Source organism: Strongylocentrotus purpuratus, unplaced genomic scaffold (assembly GCF_000002235.5).
Source record: "Strongylocentrotus purpuratus isolate Spur 01 unplaced genomic scaffold, Spur_5.0 spur5_scaffold_18, whole genome shotgun sequence".
Lineage (NCBI taxonomy): Eukaryota > Metazoa > Echinodermata > Echinoidea > Camarodonta > Strongylocentrotidae > Strongylocentrotus > Strongylocentrotus purpuratus.
The window spans coordinates 8,570,632-8,595,366 of NW_022145603.1; the positions used below are offsets into that span (position 1 = coordinate 8,570,632).

At 38.1% G+C, this 24,735-nt stretch overlaps 1 protein-coding gene across 1 annotated transcript; it reads right to left on the reverse strand.

The window, feature by feature from the left end:
* Positions 1-414: 414 nt before the first annotated feature.
* On the reverse strand, positions 415-24,462 carry LOC592570 (tetratricopeptide repeat protein 17). The gene is made up of 22 exons (XM_030989481.1): positions 24,309-24,462; positions 21,538-21,797; positions 19,904-20,015; positions 19,109-19,225; positions 17,986-18,095; positions 17,479-17,626; positions 16,099-16,238; positions 15,080-15,237; positions 14,523-14,698; positions 13,586-13,797; positions 13,074-13,248; positions 12,047-12,130; positions 10,922-11,146; positions 10,274-10,441; positions 8,766-8,929; positions 7,723-7,805; positions 6,681-6,807; positions 5,972-6,137; positions 4,846-4,920; positions 3,859-3,978; positions 1,875-2,018; positions 415-819 (listed from the first exon to the last, which is right to left on the reverse strand). The coding sequence occupies exons 1-22, from the start codon at positions 24,423-24,425 to the stop codon at positions 691-693; spliced, it is 3,210 nt and encodes a 1,069-aa protein (XP_030845341.1). The 5' UTR covers positions 24,426-24,462; the 3' UTR covers positions 415-690.
* Between the last annotated feature and the right edge of the window lie 273 nt (positions 24,463-24,735).

Genomic DNA, 24,735 nt, shown 5'->3' on the forward strand with positions numbered 1-24,735 from the left:
ATTGATGAGGGACATTGTTCATATTAAAGTGAAAGTGGTGAATGTTGAAATAACCTCTTATAGACATATGGGCAATTCAATGGACAATGTGTGTTTACTAAAAATCATAAATTTGGCGTTATCTCCAGAAATTATTGGGCTACCATGACAAATTTGATATGAATCAAAAGAGCTCAACAAGCCCTTTGATCTGAATGATATGCTAATAGGATTAAAATACTTTGAAGCATACAGTTTTATAAAGACAATCACTATGGGTCACGTCCGTTACAGTTACAAAATATCCATTTTCTCTTGAAATAATCAGCAATTTAACACTTCCATCCTTCCGAGTTAGAAAATTGGGGGAAAATAGGGAAATTATGGAAATAAGGGTAAAATCTGGAAAAATCAGGGGGAAAAATGGGGGGGGGGGGGGGGGGGGGGCCGGTGGGAATCAAGAAATTATCAGGCCTGATTTTTGGACTATTATTTCTTTGTTTTTATGGTTATGCTAAATAGATGATAGATTATATAGCCCTATATATCCCTGGGCTTGTCAGAGCCAGGGTAGTATTACTACTTGGTATCCTCCTTGAGCACCCCCTGATACCATGGATACGTATATAATATAAACATAGCTATTATTAAATAATTATCATTGTGCTGCCTGGCTGGGGAGGATGGTGGCTGTCTGTCTGTCTGTCTAAGCTACTTCTTATTGGCAGTAAGCTGAAGGACATTGCATTCTATGGTTCTCAGCCTCTCCACAGCAGGCTGAAAGTCTGGCTGCAGTCTGAGCGTGGATTGGTAGTACTCCAATGCATGGTCCCATTGACCCTGTAGCAGAGGAAGAGCAAGAAGAAGAGGAGGAAGAAGAGGAAGAACAAGAACAAGGAGAAGGAGGGAGGGTAAAAGTATAAGAAAGAAGTAGAAGAAAAGGAAGATGGAATAGGAGGATGAGGAAGAAAAAGGGAGAAAGAGTGGAGGGAGGAAATGAAAAGGAGAAGGAGAAAGAGAAAGAGGAGAAAGAGCAGAAGGTCACAAAAAAGAGAAGAAGGAGGAGAAGAAGAAGAATAATCAACAACAGCAACAAACATCAATGTTGAAGCAGGGTGTGCTAACAAAGCGCAAGATTTGAATTTGACTGAAAATCAACTTAGAACAGAAATCTGACATTACAATTCACACAAATGAGTGCATTTGTGTGACAATTTAGTTGATTTGAACATCAGTTGGTGTAATGTGAGGTAGTGGAATGATGCCTGATGTACGAATGCCCTCATATTCGAACTATGACTAGTAGCAGCTAAAGGTTGTGGACCACAACTATCATGTTTGTGTAGTCCCATATACACATGTTTATGTACAGTGCACTTGACTCTTAGCAATACTGAGCCAATTTCTTATCATTTTGACAATTCCAAAACCTCACAATAAACACTAATACTTATGTGCTACAATATCCAACCCTTTCCAGCCGCTTCCGCAGTTTCTTTCACATTACAAGTGTAGCCTACAACTCAACCATATCTTTGAAGGAAAATCCCAGAAGCTCAGGGGAGTGTTCCACAAAGACTAAGATCGACTTTAAGTTGGACTTAACTATGGCAGGCTGTTCATGCCTAGTTCCTCTAACAATTCCTGACACTGGTTTCTCAAGGGACGTACAAATCATGGTGATAAATCTACAGAATTTATATTTTTTGATGGTTCATAATTGAAGGAAAAAATACAATCTAAAGATATTAATTGATAGGCCAATGGTGAGAGCAACCAGTGGCATGAATGGCCTGCCATAGTTCAAGTCCAATTTAAGTCGATCTTAGCCTTTGTGAAACACTCCCCTGAGCAGATTACAGCCTGGAAACCAATGTGCGATGAGCCATTCTTACCTTTGAGGAGTAGACGTTAGCCAAGGTGAAATGGTTGATGACTAGCTGAGGTGTGATCTCGATGGCCATCTTAGCAATGGTAGCAGCATCATCATACATTCCAACTCGGTGGAAAATATTAGCAATGCTCACCAACGCTAGGTCCTGACACATAAAACAATGAGTAATATCAGTAGGTGTAAACAACAACAATAATAGCAACAACACCAACAACAATGATGATGATAATAATAATAATAACAACAACAGCAATGATATTAATAATAACAATGATAGTACTAATAACAGCAAAAAAAAAAAAAAACATCATTCATAATAATACTGCAAAGATAATATCAATAATTTGTTCTTTATCTAGCAAGCAATGGCACACCGGTACAGCTCTTCCTGTGGCCTTACAAATATTATTACACCAGTGTTGTCATGTAAACACTTAAAGGGATTTGGGTAACTTTGTCTCAGATTCTGAAATAAAATCCTTGATTTAGCTCATGCTGCAATGATAATTATAAACTTTTAGGTCAGTCAGGAACCCCGTGAAATTTACAAGCCGATCGCATGTCTGATTATCAAGATATTTATGATTGGAAATAAAAATTTAAAAAATTGTTTTCCTAACGGTTTTCATAACACTACAGTCTATTGGGGAAAATGAGTATGGTAAAACCTGTCACTCAAACATTTTTACTTTTTTGAGGCACTGAGCACTAAAACACTCTGGCCCGTATTCTGAAGTCGTGTCTAACTTAGCCACGTCTAAAGTTAAACAACTGTTTAGTTAGACAGGACTTAGACAGGACTTAGACGCGAGGTCGTGTCTAAGTCCTGTTTAACTAAATTTCGTATTCTGAAGTCGTGTCTAAGTCTCGTCTAACTAAACAACTGTTTAAGTCCTGTCTAAGTGGTATTTAACTAAACAACTGTTTAAGTTCTGCGCAAGTCGTGTTTAACTCTTAGTCACGACTTCTGGGCATGCCCAGTAGGCGTTAATTCTGACGAAAGACCCTATGCGCATGCGTGCGCGCACCGGATAAATAAATTAACGCGCACAGCTAGCTGTGCGCGTGCTGGTACCATGGTGATGTGATCGTGACGTAATGACTAGACTGTATGTACTTTGTGTACGTACGTACGTAGTACACGTACTGTACACTGAGATTGACAAACACACTACTTATTGGTGCCTCAGTGCTCGGAAGAACCACAAAAGAAACTTCTCCAACAGAATAGTTAGTTTATTATAGATTATGGAATTTCCAAGATGTCACCAGTAGATAAGAATAGTTAATATTATCGAGAAAAAAAATTAGGCTACACGAGAAAAAATCCTGCAAAACGTATTTGAAATTTTGGAGAATGCACGTACCATCGTTCTCCCCCGCAAGTTCGGGGTCAGCAAGTACAGTGTACCGTCGACGTTGAAAAGCAGCAGAATCGCGCCCTTAAACAGGACTTAAACAACCCCTCGCAGTTGTCTAAAGTTAAACAGGACTTAGACAGGACTTCGTGTTTAACTTTATTTAAACACGACTTCAGAATACCAAAAAAGTTAGACACGACTTCGTGTCTAAAGTTAGACGGGACTTAGACAAGACTTAGACAACTGTTTAGTTAAACAGGAGTTAGACACGACTTCAGAATACGGGCCTCTGTATATTTATGTTAAGAGCCTTTTCAAATGTACCACAATGCTCACATTGGTAATAACAGTGAAATCTGTATATAACAACCACTCAAGGGAGGGTAAGTGAAATTTTATGAGCAAGTGGTCTTTATACAAGGTTCCTTTAAGACATGTTTAATGAGAAACATATTCAACGTTAATCATAAAAACAGTCTATATGAACAGGTGGTCTGCTACATAGGTGATTGCTAAAGTAACTTTGACTGGCAAGTCTATCATTGTAAAAGAGCATTTGTAGTTATGACTAAAGTCCATCTAAAAATAAAATACAAAGAACTGAAGAAAATACATATTTTTTACCTTCATATTTGCAGGAGCATAATGAAGGGCATGGCGGAGACAGTCCAAGGCATTAAGGGACTTGCCTTCTATTCGCCAATAGAGGGCCGCCATATTAGTTGCAACCCAAGATTCAGGATCCTTTATTACATGAGACAGAAGGAGAAAGAAAAAGCATAAAAAACAAATAGCTTTTAGTTTTGGAAATCCCTTTCAAATTTCACGTATTTTTGATTAAGTGTAAAGTTGAAGAGAAGGGTAAGTTTTGGTAAGAACGAAACATGATGTGTTATTTTTCTCATTATTTGTATGTCAGTTTGGAAGGATACCATTAAAGAAATTTTGCCTGAAAATAATTGCATTTCACCACTCTCGCATTAGAAATATGAAAAGACTTGATCATAGCCTACTCCCATGCCAAATGTGTGTTGTCACATACAGTTAACATCTAAATTATTCATACCCCTTATGTCTTCTGTGTTGAAAAGTGGACTGGTTGACATGGGGACTTTGTTGAAAACTTTTAGATGTAAGCTTTAATATGTCACATTCTTAAAAAACGTAAATTAGGACAAATCAATTTTTGACATACTTAAACACATTGTAAAACATGGTAAGGGTATGACAAATTTAGTTGCTAACTGTTTTGTTTGTTATATATTTGTAAAACTGCAAAAGAAAAGGAAAATCAAACAGAAATAAATAAATCAAATCAAATCAAACTGAATACCTGTTTCTGTGTGCAGTGCATGATATTTGCAGCAAGTTTGAGTCAACTAATTTTTATTTTGATAATTCCAAATCTACTGGTATACACAAAGTCTGATGTATTACAAAATCATTAATTCTCAGTTGCTTCTAGGTATTTTGGTTTTTTGTTTTGTTTTGTTTTCAGAGATGGGGGAGAAAGGGGGGGGGGGGTCCACAATGTGGTTGCATGACTAGTACTCAACCCCACTTCTGGAAAAAAAAACTTAAAGATGAAAGCTAATTGCACTTGGGACTGACCTTCTGTAAGAGTTTAGCGACCCTTGTGCCGACCTCATCATGATCCATGAAACCTCCATTGATAGTTTGAATCACCTGCAGGAAAGAGAGAAAGAATGGTTCAATCTCATGTCCTTGTAGAGGTGTTGTGGTCTAGTGGATAAGTCACCGGACTGTGGATGGCATGGTTCCCGGTTCGAGTCCCGGGGCGGCACTAATGTCCTTTGGCAAGACATTAATCTACATTGCCATACTCCACCTAGGTGAGGTAAATGGGTACCTGGCAGGAAGAAAATTCCTTGAATGCTTGGGCACATTTTCATGGTAGCTCGGCTAAAGCTAAGGGTAATGATATGATTGCGGTGCCCTCAGGGAGAACAGTATGTATACTGATGAGGCTACCGTGGGTAAACATGACATATTATTATTATTATTATTATTATTTTTATTATTATTATTATTATTATCATCCAGAGAGAAAGAAAGATAAAGAAAGATGGAAATGAAGCCAGTTTGCTCAGTCGGTAAAGCGTCTGCCTGTCGCACCATAGATCGTGGGTTCGAATCCCACCCAGGCAGATGACTGAAGTCTGCGATGTGTGTTAACGTGCCCCTCCCCTGTTTCATAGATGCAGGCTATGTGACAGTGAAAAACACTCCGTCCCTCGGATAGGACATTAAATGGAGGTACCGTAAAATGGGAGAGTCACCACCTTTGCAAGTGAAGAACCCATTTACTCGCTTGTTTATTCTAGATGAACTTTTGTTACCACCGTTACCTCCTCAAACTTGTTCCGCTTCATAAGTTAGGTCTTTTCTCTGTGCCATGGCAGTAGTGGGTAGGTCTGATTTGCAGTAAAGTTGTATCTCCAAAATCAATGCAATAACACACACACACACCTGTACATGTACAAGTACCAAGTGATATATGAGGGCAAGATCTTTATGGAGATGTGTATGTACATGTACATAGGTTTCATATTTTCTGTTCTAGATGATAATTTTATGAGTATTTTTTACCTCTTTAAGTCCTTGTTCCGCTTCATAGGTTAGTTCTCTCCTTTGTGCCATGGCTGGTATATATGATCTAACGTATGCATGCTTGTAGGTAGGTCTGGATTGCAATAAGGTTGTATCTTCAACTTACCTCTTTAAGTCCTTGTTCTGCTTCATAGGTTAGTTCTCTTCTTTGTGCCATGGCTGGTATATGATCTAACGTATGCATGCTTGTAGGTAGGTCTGGATTGCAATAAGGTTGTATCTTCAGCTCCTCACGGGTCAGTTGTGTGCGGAAGTCAATGTACTCATCCAATCTGTGCAGCCAAGCAGATAGAGGAGAGAATTGAATATGAATTTATTGATTCATCTGTCGGTGTCGTGGTCGAGTGGATATATAGATTCATCATCAGAATTTAAAGTGACTGGAAGAGAGAACAACCAAAGGAAAGATAGATAGATTTACTACAGCAATGAAGATTGAAGAATTAAACTAGAGATGGCCACAAGTTTGACAGAGAATTGTGTTAACTAGAGATGGCCATAAGTTTGACAGAGAATTGTGTAAACTAGAGATGGCCACAAGTTTGACAGAGAATTGTGTTAACTAGAGATGGCCATAAGTTTGACAGCGAATTGTGTAAACTAGAGATGGCCATAAGTTTGACAGGGAATTGTGTAAACTAGAGATGGCCATAAGTTTGACAGAGAATTGTGTTAACTAGAGATGGCCATAAGTTTGACAGGGAATGGTGTAAAAAAAGACCTGGCATTGCGTAGAGAGAATTGTTATGATAGGAATGGTAGTGATGATGATGATAATGATGATGATGATGATGATAATGCTTATGATGATTTACCTCATATCTTTAGCAGAAATGGAGACCCATGTGCTGTAGAAAGCCTTGAGATTGAGTTTCCTGTAGCCTGCACACTCTTCAATGGTCGGCCATCGTTTGTCCCTTTTGGCAAGGAGTTTGTTCACATCTGATACATCATTACACAAAAGCACAAATTAAGAATTTGAAAAGAGCTCTTTTAGTGTTTGGAATCTTAAGATTCTGACATTTTCTGTACTGTTACGTATATTATACGTGACAGACCATAACTGAAATCCCATCCAACCCATCCCAACTAATCGATCTGATCCAATGAAAATCAGATTTTATCAAATCAAAACGAAAATACAAACGTCATCTAATGAAGAAATTCTATCTTACCGGTAGTTATGATTAATTAGCCGGTACACACTTGTTTATGTACTACCCACTCTTTCTTTTATCTTTACTTTGTTTAATAATCTGCGGCCATTGGAGCCTTGCCTTTAAAAGTCCAATGGCCTCTGCTGGCTCCTCCATATTCTTTGTATTGTTTATATATTTTCCTATATTGTATTGTTAAATGTATTTTTCACGAGAATTGGAAATACAATAAATCCAATTGTAATGGTGAGACAGATACTGTTACTCACATACATCAGGTGCAGGGGCAGCTGGGATCTGAGAGAGAGTGAGAGTGGGAGGGAGGAAGGGAGGGAGGGAGGGAGGGAGGGAGGGAGGGAGGGAGAGAGAGAGGGAGGCAGGGAGGGAGAGAGGGAGGCAGGGGGGAGGGAGGGAGGCAGGGAGGGAGGGAGAGAGTTACTCACCTACATCAGGTGCAGGGGCTGCTGGGATCTGAGAGAGAGTGAGAGGGGGAGGGAGGGAGGGAGGGAGGGAGAGAGTTACTCACCTAAATCAGGTGCAGGGGCAGCTGGGATCTGAGAGAGAGTGAGAGGGGGAGATAGGGAGGGAGGCAGGGTGAGAGTTACTCACCTACATCAGGTGCAGGGGCTGCTGGGATCTGAGAGAGAGAGTGAGAGGGGGAGGGAGGCAGGGAGGGAGGGAGGGAGAGAGTTACTCACCTACATCAGGTGCAGGGGCAGCTGGTATCTGAGGACCAAAGGCTGAAGAAGGCGCAGTACCTGCAGAACAGGTCTCAAAGTTGACCTGGAGAGAGAGATAGAGAGGGAGAGGTGATGATTATGATACTAATGATTTATATTCATAAAGTGTGCAATATATAAGTAATATTAAATTTCCTATATCGATACTTATGTCCTATTGGCCAAATGCTGTCACGTGACCATTGCTACAAGGATGAGAAGTGTTATATTTTCCAACATGATGTAAATTACGTCATACCTCTGAATATAACGCCGTTATATCCAGAGGTACAGTGTATGACGTAATTTACGTAATACATCAAGTCCACACTAGAAGTACAAGTTCAATGCACTACACACGTACACCGCCGATTCGCGCACAATATACAATGAATACAGCACAAAATATGATATTGCAACAAATCTGTTTTCATAAAAATTGGCAGCTTCGCTTGGTGAGAAAAAATTAATGAAAAAGATTCACATTCTACTGAGAAAGTCATCAATGTTGCTGAGAATGTGCTGAAAGCTTACAGCGAACACAAAGGATTTACAATTTCAGAAACAATTGCAACTGAACTGAGTTAGTCTACTGAGTAAGTTTCAGTCTTCTATCATTTTATGTGGAGGTTTGTATATCGAATGGTGAATTGTACAGTAAGCAGTCCATGATAACACTGAGATATGGATTGCATAGAAATTTGTAAAAGGTGAGTGCTTTCGGTTTTGACATTGTAAATGAATAGAGCACCATCCACTTCTGCTAGCAGTAGCATTCATCTTGTGCCTTGTAGAATATCATACAGATAAGACTAAACACAAAATCCCATTGACTTTTCTGAGCGGTCAATGATATATTTTTCGCCCATAGTTTTGTTGGCTTATCAATTAAACCTTGAGGGCAATACAATTTAAAAATTGCCCTGCTCAGATGTCTGATATGGTTAATAATACATATTGCTACACACATCACATGATTCTGACTTCACACCTGGACAGTTGATATCAAACTAGCCTTACTTACCTGACCATTGGTTGGGTTAATACTAGCCCCAGGGGGTCCAGCAGGGGCTGTTTCTGGCTGGGTTGTTCCCCTAGAGGTGGGCCTTGCACGCATGCAGGGACAGACTCAACAGCTGGTGTGCTTGCACTAACTTTGCCAGTCTTTGCTGCTTTGCTCGGGTTGGGCTGTTGACGATAAGCACACAAGCAAGGAAATACATGTATTAGCGCCTTGCTATGGCATGGCACTACTATGGCGACTTAGGAAGATGTTGGTGGCATTAAAAAACGCATCCAGAACACAAAGTGCTGAAAACAAATCAATTCTAATTTGTTATATAATCCTCTCTGTTTGTAATTAATGTAAGCTTTGTATGGTAATGTCTTCTCTCTTTGTTTGTAAGTATTTCTTGTTTATGTGCTTTGTATCATATGAAAAGGCACTTTATAAATGTAATATTATTATTATTATTATTATTATTATTATTATTATACCTCATATCCTCAAATAATTCTAGAAAGCAACGTCTTGTCTACCGGAACCGCCGGCTCTGGTGGAAAGTCCCTTGAAGCGCTTCAGCAGAGGACAAACGGAGGATTCATGGGCGTGCCTAATTCAAGCTGGAAAGGGCTTGCACCAGTGTGCAGCAGTAACGTCATTAAATGGACCAACCAACAAGCTCTCTATTGGATAGAAGAGAATGGCTTCCCGAGACTGACGCCATGGTTTAAAGGATCGGACGGGGAGGATCTCTTAGGACTCAAAGAGATGGCGATATCCGCACCCTTGACAAAATGAAGGACGGAGTAATCAGTGCCAGAGCAAATGATCATGCTGCTGCTAGATTGAAATATGCCCCGTTATAAAGAGAATGTGGTAAAAGCTGAAAATGATGTGGAGCTTGTTTATTTTTATTCTATTGACATTTTGAAAAATAACCTAGCAATTTGTTTTCATACAAGGTTTTTGATGGGTAAGTGTTGGGACCAAGGTTGAAGTTTGAAATTTTTCAAATGCAGCAAAATGATTGCAGAGCGATTATTGCAGGAGCATTTGTTAAAGTTACTTGGTAACATTGTTGAAGGTTGATAAAAAAAATGTACCCTCTAGCATGCAAAAAATCCTGAAAAAATTCTCAAACCACAAAGATAATTATGGTTTTCTTTGAAGGCGTCACTGTGCGACACCCTCTAACAGTAAATTCTCCCAACAATTTTAGAATTTTCCCAACCGTTTTTCCATAAAAATAAGATATTAGACAGGCTTTTAAAAATCTTTCAACATTTAATGTATGGTTTAAAGATCCCATTCATTGCTTTGAGACTATTTACATTCATCTAGAATGTAATTGAATTGTAATAATATAGTTGGAAGAATTAAGGAATCGATCAGATCAGTTTTTCCTAATTTATCATCATTAATAATGGATAAAAGATATCTTTAATTGTACATCTAGCATTAAAGTCACTACCTTAGCACCATTTTCTCTCATATGAACAATGTTAAAAAGTCCGTTTAGAGTATCTTACCTTGTTATCTTCTCCTGAAGCCTTGAGCAAACATCGAATCCTAGAGGAGACCTCAAAGGCATCATCAGACTCTGGATCAAGATTGTAAGCTAAAGAACTCTCTAGTCTTGCTTGGTGGTACCGGCCCAGATGGGCATATAAACATCCAAGCAGGTAGCGGATTGTGGGCTATGGGTATGGAACAAACAAATGAATTCTTTTTAGATTATGATGTTACAACTTTTAAAAAAGATAAAGCTGAGTTCTGGTCATGCGATTGCATTGTGAAAGAAATGGTGTGGAATCGCTCAGAAAAAGGTTATCATGTAGTATAAATATTGGTGTGTACTGCAAGGTTCTGGAGTCCACAAAATTATAAAAAATTTGGCCCAGTCTTGGTAAGCTGACAAGCACTGTACACAGAAAGATGTATATAGGACTACACAGACATGTGGCATAGAAATCGGGCCTTGTTTTTAAGCTGTTACTCGTCATATTTAGTATATGGAGGATTTGAAGAGCCATGCTTTTCAGGGAACATCTATTCTCTGATGTTTTTCCACACTTGCATAATAACAATGATAACGCTCACTGTCATCATCATTACCATCATCATCATAATATCACCATCATCAATATCACCACCATAATCACCACCATAGAACCCACCTTCATGCTATCTACAACCAAAGCCATACGTAGAATCTGAATGGCATCCTCCATGCGCTCGTGGTCAACCATCGTCATGGCCATGTTGGTCAGCGGAATATTGACCCGGTCAGCGGGTGCGAAGAAGAGCGCCCTCCGTAGACACTCAATGGCTTTAGTATCGTCATGGTGAACTCGCCAGTAAATACCTGCTGCACTGTAGATCAGCCATATATCTTTGTAATCCTGTAACAACAAAAAACAAGTTTTTAGATTTGAAAGTTGAAACTCAAAGTTAAGATTGTATTAAAAAATGAATTTGAGGTCTGGGTCCTGTATTATACAGAGCTGCGATAGATCCAAATCAATCACAACTTGTAATTAATTGCAACTGTTTATGGTACATGAGAGATAGAAGTTGGAATTGATTTTAAGTTGCTAATGATTTTAAATCAATCGCAACTCTTTATAAGGCCTAAAATAAAAAGATGTTGTATTGCCCCTTTAGGTGCCAAAACATGGGTCGGTCAGTGGAAATCTTTTTTTCCCCAACTTTTTTCTTCTTTTTTACTCCCTCTTTGGGCAGATATTTCTCAGTTTTGAATGCTTTAATACATTTTTTTCTGTAAAAAATAAATTTTAAAGCTGACTGTAGATTTCGAAATTTTTGGGTCGGTCACAAAGGGCAATACAACATCTTGGTTATACAAAAATAAAACTGACAAATTCATATTTACAGGGGATCGATCTTCAGATGTGTGTATCATTAGGAGACATAAAATCATTCTTACACAGCAGATTTTCAAATGCTTTATCACAATCTAAAGAGCAAAAAAAAAAATTTGGGGGGGGGGATAGGAAGTTTTATACTAAGGCCCGTAAGGAAGTCAACTTTCATGAGTGCCCATTTTGGGGGATTGTGAATCAACTCACATTTTTATTTTTCACTTTTGCCCATATTAAACTGCAATATGTGTATCTAAACTCACATCATTTCTTACAATGAAATAATATCTGAAGCTCATATTTTGAATAAAGGATCCCATTATGGAACCCTTGTCACACAAAGAGACAATATATAATATGTCACAAAAAAAAAGAAAATGAATAGAGAAAAGAAAAGAAATAAAAAAAGAAGCTGATTACCGTTTTGGTTGACATAGCGTAAGCTACACGGTAATCAAACTCTCGCCCCATCAGATTCTGAGCATCCAGATACTCTCGGAACACCTGAGAAACAATGGGTAAAATAAAAGAAAGCAACATATGAAGATTGAAGTACCAACGCAAACTAATCAACTATGTCGTAAGCATGGGTGTAATAAATGGGTATCTGTAGAAAGTAATCAGTTAGATGCTTTCTGTACCTTAGGGCAGGTAGGCTAAAGCCAGGATCATTAGAATACTTTGTAGGTGCCTTAAGCATCCCTTGGGGTGAGTGTTAACCACAAAAGATAGGTAGCTGTTCTTACTACTTCTATTACTCTTTGCCTGCATGAGTTTAATGGGGGCAGCCCACACTTGGTAGACTCGCCCTGTTTGCTATGCACTCTCATACAAAGTCTATGTCAGAGCTGCCATTGAAGAGAGGGACTCTAATTACTAATACTACATGTATTACTATTACTATAGCTCTTGCTGTAAACATTATTATATCCTGCATCAAAATTTATTGTTTTTTGATTAGTTGATAGCTTTCATCGTGACCAGAAATATTTCAGCCATTTTTAAGGTTGCTCTGAAAAAGTACTGTTTGGGAGATGAAAATTCAACGAGCATACTGGATTTTGAATGCCTCCAGCGGGCAACTCCTCTGGTGTCAGGGTACAATCTATGCTAAGCCGCAGTCTAATTAACTGCGCTGCACTAATTGAAGCCCTTCCCTTGCAAGAAATCCTACCAGCGCAATTTCCACAACAGTTTCATTTTAAAGTGACTCAGTAACATTGTTGAAAGTTGATGAAAAAACTGCGTAATTTTTGGATGAAATTATATTCCTTGCATTGAAGTCGCTACCTTAGTCCTATTCACTCTCATCTGAACAATGTTACAAAGTCCCTTTAATGGCTTTCTGGTGAATTTTTACAACAAGAAGACCAAATGAAACAAAAATGTACTATTACTATAACTATTTACTATTACTATAACTATGAGTATTTCTATAACTCTTTACCAGCATGAGTTTGATTGGGCAGCCCACATTTGGTAGATACTCCCTGTTTGCTATGCCCTCTATAAAGTCTACGCCTGTATTGCCGTTGAAGAGAGGAGCCCTGTATGAGCAGCTTGGAGCATTAGTGTTCGGGTAGTCAGCAGGCATTCCTACATTCTTCTTCAGAGCTTCAAGACTGATGAGCAAAAAGAAAAACAATTTTGTTAAAGCTATATCAACATGGCACACTAAAAGGTTTCGTATTGTAGGATTTTCCTTCCATTTTAACACTTTTTAAAATCATTTTTGTGCATTTTACTTCTGTTCTAGGAATCCAGGTTCGTGCAAATTTTAAAGTCAATTTGTCATTTTTCATAAGTTAGTTGATGGAAATTTTTTTTATTTTTTATTTTTAACACTTCAAAATTTCATTTTCATCAGATTTCATTCCATTTCGTCTCGCCTCCTTGTCCGCAGCAGAAAGTAATAATCAAATTTCGTCAAATTCAAAATTGCTGCAGGCTTGATCTCACCTTTCATTTAGTCCTGATGGAACAATCCGCTGTGCAAACTCCTTCCAACTCACATTGATACCCTTCCATCTTGCACACTCTGAGTCACTGGGTTGTTCCATTCTATCAGGTAGGGATGTCAAAGGCACTGTGTCTTGAGGGATTGAGTAAGTCATATGCTCTACTGGACCTGCTGGACCTCCTGCTCCGCTCAGGTTCAGACAGTTCTTATCCTATCATAACCATGCATTATTATTATGCATTATACAAGAACATTTTAACCCTCATTATCAAAAGGTTGGTTTTAATAGAAGCAGAAACATGAGAGAAACTGGTTCGTGAAAGTTTGAGCAAAAACAATTAAAAATAAGAAAATCATGAATTTGTGAAGGTGCAATCAATCAAGCACAAATTGGCAACTCTGTCATGTATATTGTAAGGCCCTTCAAAAATGCATTTATCTATTTTCCCTTCAGAAAATTTCCAATAATACATTCATCCTAATAAAATTATTGTAAACAACCCTGAATGGAGCGAATCTATTACGTCATCAATAACTTAAAAAATTAAAAGTTTATGAAATAAATAATAATGAATACATTAAAAAAGTACTTCAATAATTGAACTTTGAAGGGGAAAAAAAATCTAAATGAAATCTAAAGCACTGTAGTAGTAAATAATAAACAGAGTTGAACAAAAGCAAGTACATATGGCTCCCTGATGGTAGAGCAGTGGTCTCGTAATCTGGTGACCCAAGTTCGAAACCAAGTCGATGCGCTAGTGCCCTTTGGAAAGGCATTAATCCTCATTACCAAGTCCCTCGGAGAGGACCTAAAGCTGTCGGCAGTCTGGTTGCTTACTTACAAGCACTTATGCTTTCTTAGCAGCCAGGTAAAATAACCCCCACCACATAAATGCCTTATATAATGCACATATGAGAAATGTGAACTCCACTTACCCCATCAGGAAAGACCACACAATTGTTCTGGAAACGAGACTCATCCAGGACTTCGATCTCCTTCTCGTCATCGAACGGTTGGCCGTAGACATCCGTCTCTGGTATGCCATCCCTCCTACACATGAGGAACTGTGTCCCTGAGCCTAGCTGACTGACCTCACAGCGAGGATTCTCACCTGCAAATACACATTTCACAACAGCTTTTTAATAATAATAATAATAATATGGATATTTATATAGCGCCGGTATCTGCCAGGCACTGATGATCATGGCGCTGTACATATTACAAGCCAATACTTAACATATTCAATTGGTATTCGACATTTGGACAATATTTGTGATGCTCTTTTGGAAAATGAAGAAAAATTGAGAAATTCACAAAATAGATTTTTGATGACGTCACACTTCACCACTCTATATACAATAAAGAGAAGAGAGAAAGCTAATACACAAAAAGTATTGAGTATAATAAAAAAAAATCTTTCAAAATACAACTATACTCCCAAGTACAAAGAGGACCATACTCGATGGAAGAAGAAGAAGACTTGTTTTGTTACCCATCTCTTGTAGAAAGCGATGTTTCTGGTAGCTCAGGTTAGCCTCATACTGATCTTCAGCCTTGCGTTGGATTCCTAACATCTTCTTCTGTAGCTCTAGGAAGTACTCTTGCTTCGTCTGATAGTCTTTCAATTCAGACAGGGTTCGCTGTAATGAGCTGGATCAACGATAAAGGCATCCTCAATTTATGGCTACACATTTAATTTTTGTCACTGGGGTCTGAAACAAAATGTGTAAAGTTTCGTTCCATGGGGCTCCAAATTTTTTTTTGTAGGGGGAGGAGTAATGGAGTGAACCTGGGAAGACGTTCTTGTCAAGCCTTGCCTTTTATCAGTTAAGTGTCACCTTTTAGTGACATTTTGTTTTTATCTTTTGAACCAGAATGCTCTGAATAAATTTAAAATGAGCAGAAATCACTACTGGTAGTCCATTTCTGTTGCAGTAAATTGGTTATAAAAAGTGAAATTCATAATCACTGTTTTCATGTACAAATTGGAGACTTCCCATCAATTTTTGTTGTTGTAATTTTCATCCACACTGTTTCATTCAATATACATTATCATTTTTGGAAAATTTGAATCGTTGAAAATTACAAATAAATGTTGCCATTATTAGGAGGAAAAGCTGATTCCTTTAGACACTCCAAACCCTGAACTGATATGGGTTACTGTACATTGAAGCTTACATGTAATATGCGAGAACCCCAGTCAAACATCCAAAATCACCTGGGAAACCTGAGGAGGAAAGGCTTGAAAGCATGTGGCGTACAACCCTTTGGTAAAGAGTTCTGGTTGATAATAATCTTAGATTCCATGTGTTGGACAGTTATGTAAAGTGGTGGGCCCATACAATAAACACAGAATTGAGAGAAGAAATCTGATGAGATTTGATTTTAAAAGATCTTTATATTGTGAACATGGTCATTTAATTACAAGGTGATATTATTTTGACTACAAAATACAACTTAATTCCCGTTCGTCCATTCTCATTATCAAGATTGGAGCAAACAAAAACTTACGAATGCTGAGCTTCTAGCGCCCTCTCTAGCTTCTGATGGCAGTTGACGGCATGCTGTCTCTTCTCTGCTGCGCCCAATGCTGGGTTTATACGACTCGTATGACCAAAACACCAGCTAGATTTATTGTACTCTCCTATCGCCTGTGAGAAATAATGGGGTAAGAGTGAACGTGTTTGGGCTCGGCTCAATTTGTGTTATATTTACATCATACTATAGATACTGCCTATTTGAGAGCATACATCTGGACTGGCTTGTGTTAATCTTACAGCATAGATCTTGCACATTTCACATAATTGAAGAAAGTGCATTTATTTTTGCCACAAAGCGATAATGAGTGCACATGTTCGAAACGGTTCTCTCAATTAGTCTCTTCACGAGACTCACAAAGTAAAATTATTAGACAAACTCCAAATAAGACTAAATGAGCAAAAGACCAAATGGGTAGTAGACTTATTTGAGATTAGACCAAATGGAAATTGGACCAAATGACTATTAGTCTAAATGATCATTAGACCAAGTGATAAGTAGAAGAAATGATTATTAGACCATGTGAATAGACGGGCTGAGCGTAGGTCATATGGGAATAGACCAATTGGATAGTAGACGAACGGGTTGAAGACCAAAAGGCAATAAACCCTTCATAAATAACTTTCATTGCCCCCCCCCGCCCCCCCCCCCCCCCCCCCCCCCCCCCCCCCCCCCCCCCTTGTTGCAAAAATACCCCCTCCTGTGTATCATGGAATGCTCTGATGTTGAATAATACTACTACTCAGTTTTTATATAGCGCTTTTTAGAATCACTAAGCGCTTCCAAACTTGGAGATTATTACCCCGGCTTTAGCTGTGCTGCCATGTCGGCGCTCTAGCATTGCAAAGAATTAATTCCTGCCAGGTACTCATTTATATCACCTGGGTTGAGTGTGGCAAATGTAGATCAATGTCTTGCCAAACCGCGGACCTTGTGATCGACAGTCCGTCGACTTAACCACTCGACCACGGGAACAGGTATATCATGATGACAAACTTCATGAGTGCGTGTCCAGTACTTTATCTTGGTGGGTTTTACTGTTTCGTACAAACGACCTTTACCTTTTAATAAACAGATTGTATGTATGTATGTATGTATGATTCCTCTATTGCTCCTCGCCTGTGGAACTCCCTCTTATCATTTATTCGTGAAATTGAACACCTGGACCACTTCAAAGCATCGCCCAAGACTCACATCTTCCTTCAGACATTTAAATGCTAACTTTATTGGAGGAGCTTGCGCCTTTAAATGTTTTTTAAAACAGATATATGGCACCATATAAATGCTCATCATCATCATCATGTACAGGGTTATTTGACACTATGGAATAAAATAAGCTTTGATCTGACATACAGCATAGATATTGCCGAGAGTGAAGTAGACGATATCAATCTCCTGATCTCCATCCAACGCAGCATCAGCTAGAACGGATGCATCCCCTGATAGATGACCCCGGTGGAGAACGTTAGCCATGTTCATCAACGCTACATTCTTGTGCTCCCTGCATTCAACACAAAGCAGTAAAGAAGACCAATTAAACAAGATTGAGGCAATCATTGACATGGACAGATGGTTGATGTAGCAGTTTATTATTATTCTGTACCTTTTATGCAGTTTGATGCTTATAGAAATATCACCATTCAACTAGCGCACATATCAGTCAGTAAGCATTTATTGCTCTGTGAAATCAATTGCACTAACAGTTTGCATGAATTGCAGTAGCTTTTTTATTAAGTAAAAATGTAGCTAAAAGAAAAGAGTGTGTTTTTTTTTGTAAAGAAAGCCCCAAAACAAACAAACAAAAATAACAAAACAAACAAAAATAACAAAACAAATCTTTGACAAAAATTGTTATCTTACTGCGGTGAAAGGTGCAGTGCCCTCCTTGAACACTCGATGACCTGCTCTGGACGACCTTTGACCCGCCAGTAGTACGCTGCCAGGTTATACAGAACCCAGGATGTTCTGTTCTGTGAGGAGAGAGCAACATGGGATTTATCATTATTACATTAATCTTTTTCATGGTGGTACAAAGAAACAAAAACATTAAATCATGCAAAATGGATCATTTTTATTCATTGAATTGTCTTAAAACTGTGAGGTTTGTGAGAAATTATGCTGGTCATTTGCTCTTCAGATACCTGAGCCCAGTTTCATAAAACTTGATATAAATAACAAGTTACGATAGCTGTTATAAGCTACTGAAATTGTGGCATCTGATGGGCTGACAGCAAAATATGTCATAGAAATCCAGCATTTGACAAGTTTTATGAAACAGAGCCCTGCAGTAACCCATAGCAGTTCAGACATTTCTTATTTTCTACATTAATCGGCAACAGTTAATCTTATTTTTCACTCCTTCCATAGTTTGATACAATAACAATGAACCAATGTGAAAACAATTTGACTGAAAATTGAAAATTTGTACACAAGTAAAGTGATTTTATATTTTACACTGCAATACCAATTTAGATACTTCAATGATTTAATTACTATTGAATCACTCTTATTCATAGACATGATATACTGCAGTGGAGTTTCATGTAGACCAACATTCTCTGTGAATGTTGCTCTTTCTGCTCCTGTATAATGTGTAATTGCTAGCATAACATCACTAAAAGGAGGCACTGTAAAGTTCAACTACGTGTTAACATTGAACTAGTACGGAAATGAGCTCTTTATCTGATAGCACACTAGAATTTTGTTGACATGTGATAAGAGAACAATCCAGATGTAGATTCTCATGGGAACCTACAGGTCAAAGCACGGAAATTACATCATACTAATCATACACCTTTAGAGGATTTCTAATATTAATCTGTTTACCGGTATTGTAAGTATGCTAATGTCTTCATTAATTACAATTACATTCTAGAAAGAAAGCTGCACTTGTAAAGAAAATAAATTTGGCAAATAATACTGCAGAGAAAAAGTGAAATAACAAAGAATATACCACTTTTAGAGAACAAGAATTGACAGATACCTTTGATATAGCCTTGTAGATCATGTGACCAGCATTCTCTAAGCTGCCAACAGAGGGCAGCAGATACATGAGCTCAGGTTCAGGAAAGCTACTGATGTTATATCTCTCCTGTACAGCCTGTAAAACAAAAACATCACAGCTTTCAAATTTCATGTGACAAAAATCATTCATATTATTATCCCTGCCTCATGCAGCCACACTGCTTAAGTGACTCCTAACAGGCTCTTAACTGGTCTATTCTTCACCACTAGGGGTACGTACTGTAAGGTTTTGTTCTGTTATTCAGTCTTGTCGATGTACATGTAACAAAGAAACTTGTCTAGGAAAGCTGGATATGTTGAATACTTGCTTCTCTATATTATTGTTTCTTTTTCTCTCCCTTTTGTCTCGTCTCTCTCTCTCTCTCTCTCTCTCTCTCTCTTTTTTCCTTCATATTAATTATGATATACATACAGTTTTCTGACAAAAAACTGATGTTGTCATTTTACTTTGTAAACCCTAATGTAACTCAGCCCTTGGGCTGCTATGTGGAATTTTCAAAATAATGTTAATACATCCCCCCCCCCAAGACACACGCACATACAGACACACTTGGTTTTAGCATGAAGGGTGTTATGCCTTGGCAAAAACCCTGATACTAGGGACTTTTAGATTTGCACGTCGACAGACTGCTACGGGTGACGTCCTTATAAGGCACTGGCAGTACCTTATAAGGACGTCACATTGCCTTAAGAGGACGACACACGTAGCCGTCCACTATGTCGACGTGCAAATCTAAAAGTGCCCAATATGTACCTTGAGGTGATCAAATGCATGTATGCTGTAGGTGAGCTCTAGGGCTCTGGAGCAGTTTGGCTGGCGGAACTTCTTCACTTCACCGATCTTCATCTTCATATGGTCTAAAGGACTGAAAAGAAAACAATTTGATGGTTAGTAGCTGTGATAGTAGCCTGAAAATGATGTTATTTTCTATGTTAGGGAAAGTGATGGTAACAGACTTAGAGTACACATAACTTACCATTGGTGTTTGCATAGATGTCTCTTTTTGAACTTACATGAATAGAGCAATCTCTGTCCAGACATTAACCAATGACATGTCATTATTTTGATTTTTGATGACAATATGATGGATTTACAATTAACAGCACCCCCACCGACAAGCTTTGACGGGTCAATTTTTCAGCTCGCAGGTCGACATCTTTCATCTAGTGCATCGCAGCAAAATGCTAGTCTTTGATCAAATGACCAAAATAGTTAGACCTGGGTGGTTCATTTAATAGGGTTGATTTTTCTGAGATCAGCGCACATTTTTATACTGAATTTGGACGTCAATACCCACAAATCAATTGATTTTGACTGAAATTTTAGACAGATTTTTGACAGAAATCAATACAAATAGTCCTCTTTTGCCAAAAAGTTATCGAAATGACCATAATGTTGTTGATGAGAGTCAAATAAACTACTTTTTAGAGCTTTGGGGGTTTTTTTACATAGAAAAAGCCCATCAAATCTCTTTTGGTGATAATAACGATTGGAACAATTACCCTTGATCAAAAGTGACCATAATGGTAAACTTGGGCCAAAAAGTGGCTAGAATGACCAAAACGTTAGGAGTAGGGACTATGATACTGGTGTTTTTGGAATCAGAGCAAAATTTTACCCTGGATATTAAAGCTATTCAAACTTATTTCCCAGAACAGGAAATGATGATGCAAATGCTCTGTTCCTGTCTCATTAAGTCCAGATTTCCTTTAGCGTAATATTACTGAATGTAAAACAGATCGACTTGTAAAATGTGGTTTTAGAAGGGATGAAATATACTATGAAATATACAATGAAACCATGTTATTTACTGTGTTACGAACCTTATACATATTCATGTATGCTGATTATGCATACGAGCATAATACAGTTGGGTGAAGAGGAGAAAAAAACCCATAATGACTAGCATTGATAAAGGTATTTATTATTTGTTTTATTCTAATACTGTTGCTACTGTTATGTTGTGAAGTGCACAGAATTTCGATTATATATTCAATTCATCTAAAATCCTTTGTTGTGAGAACTGTAAGATACGAGTTCAACCCCACTAATTAACCAGGAAAGTACTTTTAAATCACATCACCCACTGGGGATGTTTGCATTTTTATTCCACTTGAATTCAATGAGGTTTGTTCAAAGTCCCATGTACGTTGGGGTTGGAATTCAAGGAATTGGTACAGTCAAACCTGTCTATAATGACTGCCCAAGGGAAACACAAAAATTAGTCTCTGTAGCGATTGGTCTTTGTAGACAGGTTCTTTTAGTACATGTTTCAATTGAGAAACCATTTTCAAGGGAAACAAAAAATGTGGTCTTTGTAGACAGGTGGTCTCTAAAGCAGGTTTGACTGAACATAGTACAAATGTACAGATGTAGCCTTCACTTACTTGATCCCCTTTTGTTCGAGTGAGAGGGCGGTGCTGATATAAAGCTCAAACTCTGAGAGTGGTCTACCTGCAGCCACGCAGTCTGGATCCGTCTCCAGGAAGCGCTGCTCCAGGTCGGTATCCTTGTCCTCATTGGCTTCGATGCTGACCTTCTGGAGCCGTAGACTCTCCTCCAGGAGATTGACCTCCTGGGAGCTCCTCTCCTGACCAAGGACTGCTATCAGGTTGTAGGGCTCACGAAGGTTGAACACAGAATCCAACTGTGCAGATAAAATGATAACAAATCAAGAGTTCAGTCACACAAAGATGTAACTCCATATTTTGCCAAAATAAGTATTTGATATCAAAATGTTCAGGAAACACAAAGACTTAACTCCACCCAACACCCCATCGAAATCAATGGCTAGTGAAACATAAACTTAACTTCTTAAGGCCCAATTGCTCAGTGACACATGAACCACTTTTTCTAAAAATGGCCAAAATGGAGTTACGTATTTGTGTCACTGACCCCTCGAAATGGAAGAAGAAAAAGAAGAAGAAGCACAATAGCCTCCCCAGGAAAACTTCTCCAAATTGATTGATGATAGTGTAGGGAAACCAGAAAATAAGGACGCGGGCACAGGTGTATTCAGTTCAGAGTCATTCTGCTACTCAATACAGGACCTAGTCTATCTGCATCGTGCCACTACACAAGGTCCACACTTTTATCCTTTTTTCTGGCATGGTAATCCAGACATATTAGAGCATGAGTACATAACATAAATAAGAGGTAAAGCAATTAAAGAGGTAAAGCAATCTACCACCTGGCTAAATTATGCAAGTCTGGCAGACATCAAACAAAACCCACAAAGCCATATCAATATAATCTACAATGTACATCCAGACTGCATGCCTGATTGCTATTAAGTCAGGGAACCAGGTATGCACTTTGCAAGTCAGGCAGACATAAAACAAAAGCTACAAAGTAATTTCATTATTTACAATAGTATAGAAGAAGGAGGAGGAGAAGAAGAAGAAGAAGTTGAAGAAGTTTCGCCTGGCTAAGGACTGGAGTATATATGGAGATACAGTATGTCAATTCTATTTTATAGGACTTAGATAGATCTAGACTCTACATGTATATACAATATAAACCATTTTTTGCTCTGTATGAATTCCAATCTTTTGTAGAAATAAATAAACTCCAGAAGGTTCTTTCACTCGACTTGTCCGCAAGTGACAAGAGACTTATCATATGTTTCTAGAACGTCATCTAAAGACATTTTAGTCCATTAGTCTACAGACAACAAGTAAATAGGAGAAATACTACTTGTACATACATCGCTCTACCGTAGAAAAGTCACAGAAGATTGAACTGTCTTTAATTTCAGACCAATGAGACCTTGTCCCCAAAGCAACCTTGAGTTTAATAATTTTTCCCTTCTTTCCTATTTTCTTTCTCCTAGTCTTCTCTTTCTGCTCCTTATTCTCCATCTCTTTGCGTTTTTTCTTTTCCTTCTTCTTCTACTTCTACTTGTTCTTCTTGTTTGTCTTCTTGTTCTTGTTCTTATTCCTGTTCATCTTCTTGATCTTGTTCGTCGTCTTCTTCTTTTTCTTGTTCTTCTTGCTGTTTGTCTTCTTGTTCTTGTTCCTGCTTGTCTTGTTGATCTTGTTCCTGTAGTCTTCTTCTTCTTGTTTGTCATCTTCTTCTTAATAATAATAATAATAGGGCAATTCCACGGTAACGGAAGAACACTCAGACAATATTTTTGAACTTCAGGTTCATACTAAAAGAACTGTTTTATTAGTATAAGATGTGAAACAGTACAGATATAATACCTATATAAGTGCCTTTAATTCTCCCCCAAAAAATTGTCATTATAGTTAAGTAGTTTAAGAATGTGCATATTAATTATCTCGGTAACGGAAGGACATAAAAATGGACATGGTTTTTCCAGTTAATTAGTTATCCAAACTTTGTGAAGTTGATGAAGCTTTCCACTTGACTGAAACACATTTTGTTCCCCATAGTTTAATACATACTAATAAACATTTCTTTTAGTATGAACCTGAAGTTCAAAAATCTTGTCTGAGTGTCCTTCCGTTACCGTGGAATTGCCCAATACATAAGATTTATAAGGCGCCAAATCCACTTGACAGTCAAATGCTTAAGGCACAGCTTGTGCAAAAAGATGAAATACATACATGATACATTTATACAGAGTGCAATAGGAAAGGTACAGACATAAAATATTAAAAGGTTATGGTAATCAAATTTAAGCTAAATTAAACAGATATTTCTTAAGATTCTTCTTCATCTTGTTCTTCTTCTTCTTTGCCCTGTTCGTCTTCTTCTTGTTCATCGTCTTCTTCTTGTTCTTGTTCTTCTTCTACTTCTTTTTTTTTTCTCTTTCTTTTTGTTCGTCTTCTTGTTCCTGTTCCCAGCTGGTTCCTGTTCAGCATGAGTTCAGTGTTCTTCTTCTTGTTCGTCTTCTTCAAAGCTTCAATTCAAGTTCTTGTTCTTCTTCTATCATCTACTACGCAACTAAGCGTCTCAGTATTTTCTAAGGTTTCAGGCGACCTTACTGAGCTGAGCTGACGTGACTTCAGTTCGAAATTCTAAAGGGATTGCGAGAGATCAGCCAACACATTAAGCTACGAGTGGGACTGAACATTCGCGCAATAACACCTTTACTACATGATTTCCCATAGACCTCACAACCGACTAGATTATGTTTTACAAACTCTCTTTCAAGAAAAAATCATCTGAATACACAAATACATTCCATTACCTGTTGTGTAATCATTCCATCTTCGGTAACTACCCAGTGTGTTGTTGCTCGACATGGTGAAAAAAGTACAAAGGAAACTGTGACCAATAGCAAAATTACGCGTACAGGATCCGCCATGTTTCACTCCCATTTTATATACCGTAAACTATTATGCGTATATAGCGAACGTATAATTATGACGAATGATCGACTAGTAATACGCGCATTGTTGTTGTCGCTGCACTGTCGTGGCACTAGCTGTCGCAGCTCATTGTTTGCGTTTTCTGTTTCTCTCATCTCTGATTCTCTTTCTTTCACTGTATTTTTGTGTTTTCTCTATATAAAAAAAAATCCGTTTATTTTACTCAATAAGTCTCCCAATCAGTATGCATGTATTTCTCTTTTTGACGATCTATAAATGCATATTTTTCTCTTTCTGTCACTCTTA

Coding starts and splice junctions, on each gene's coding strand:
- LOC592570 (XM_030989481.1), bottom strand. CDS start 24,425: ATGGCGGATCCTGTACGCGTAATTTTGCTATTGGTCACAGTTTCCTTT. Junction 10,442..10,921: donor TGGTTGTAGATAGCATGAAG/GTGGGTTCTATG, acceptor CCATACCCATAG/CCCACAATCCGCTACCTGCT. Junction 6,808..7,722: donor GCTGCCCCTGCACCTGATGT/AGGTGAGTAACT, acceptor ATGATGTATCAG/ATGTGAACAAACTCCTTGCC.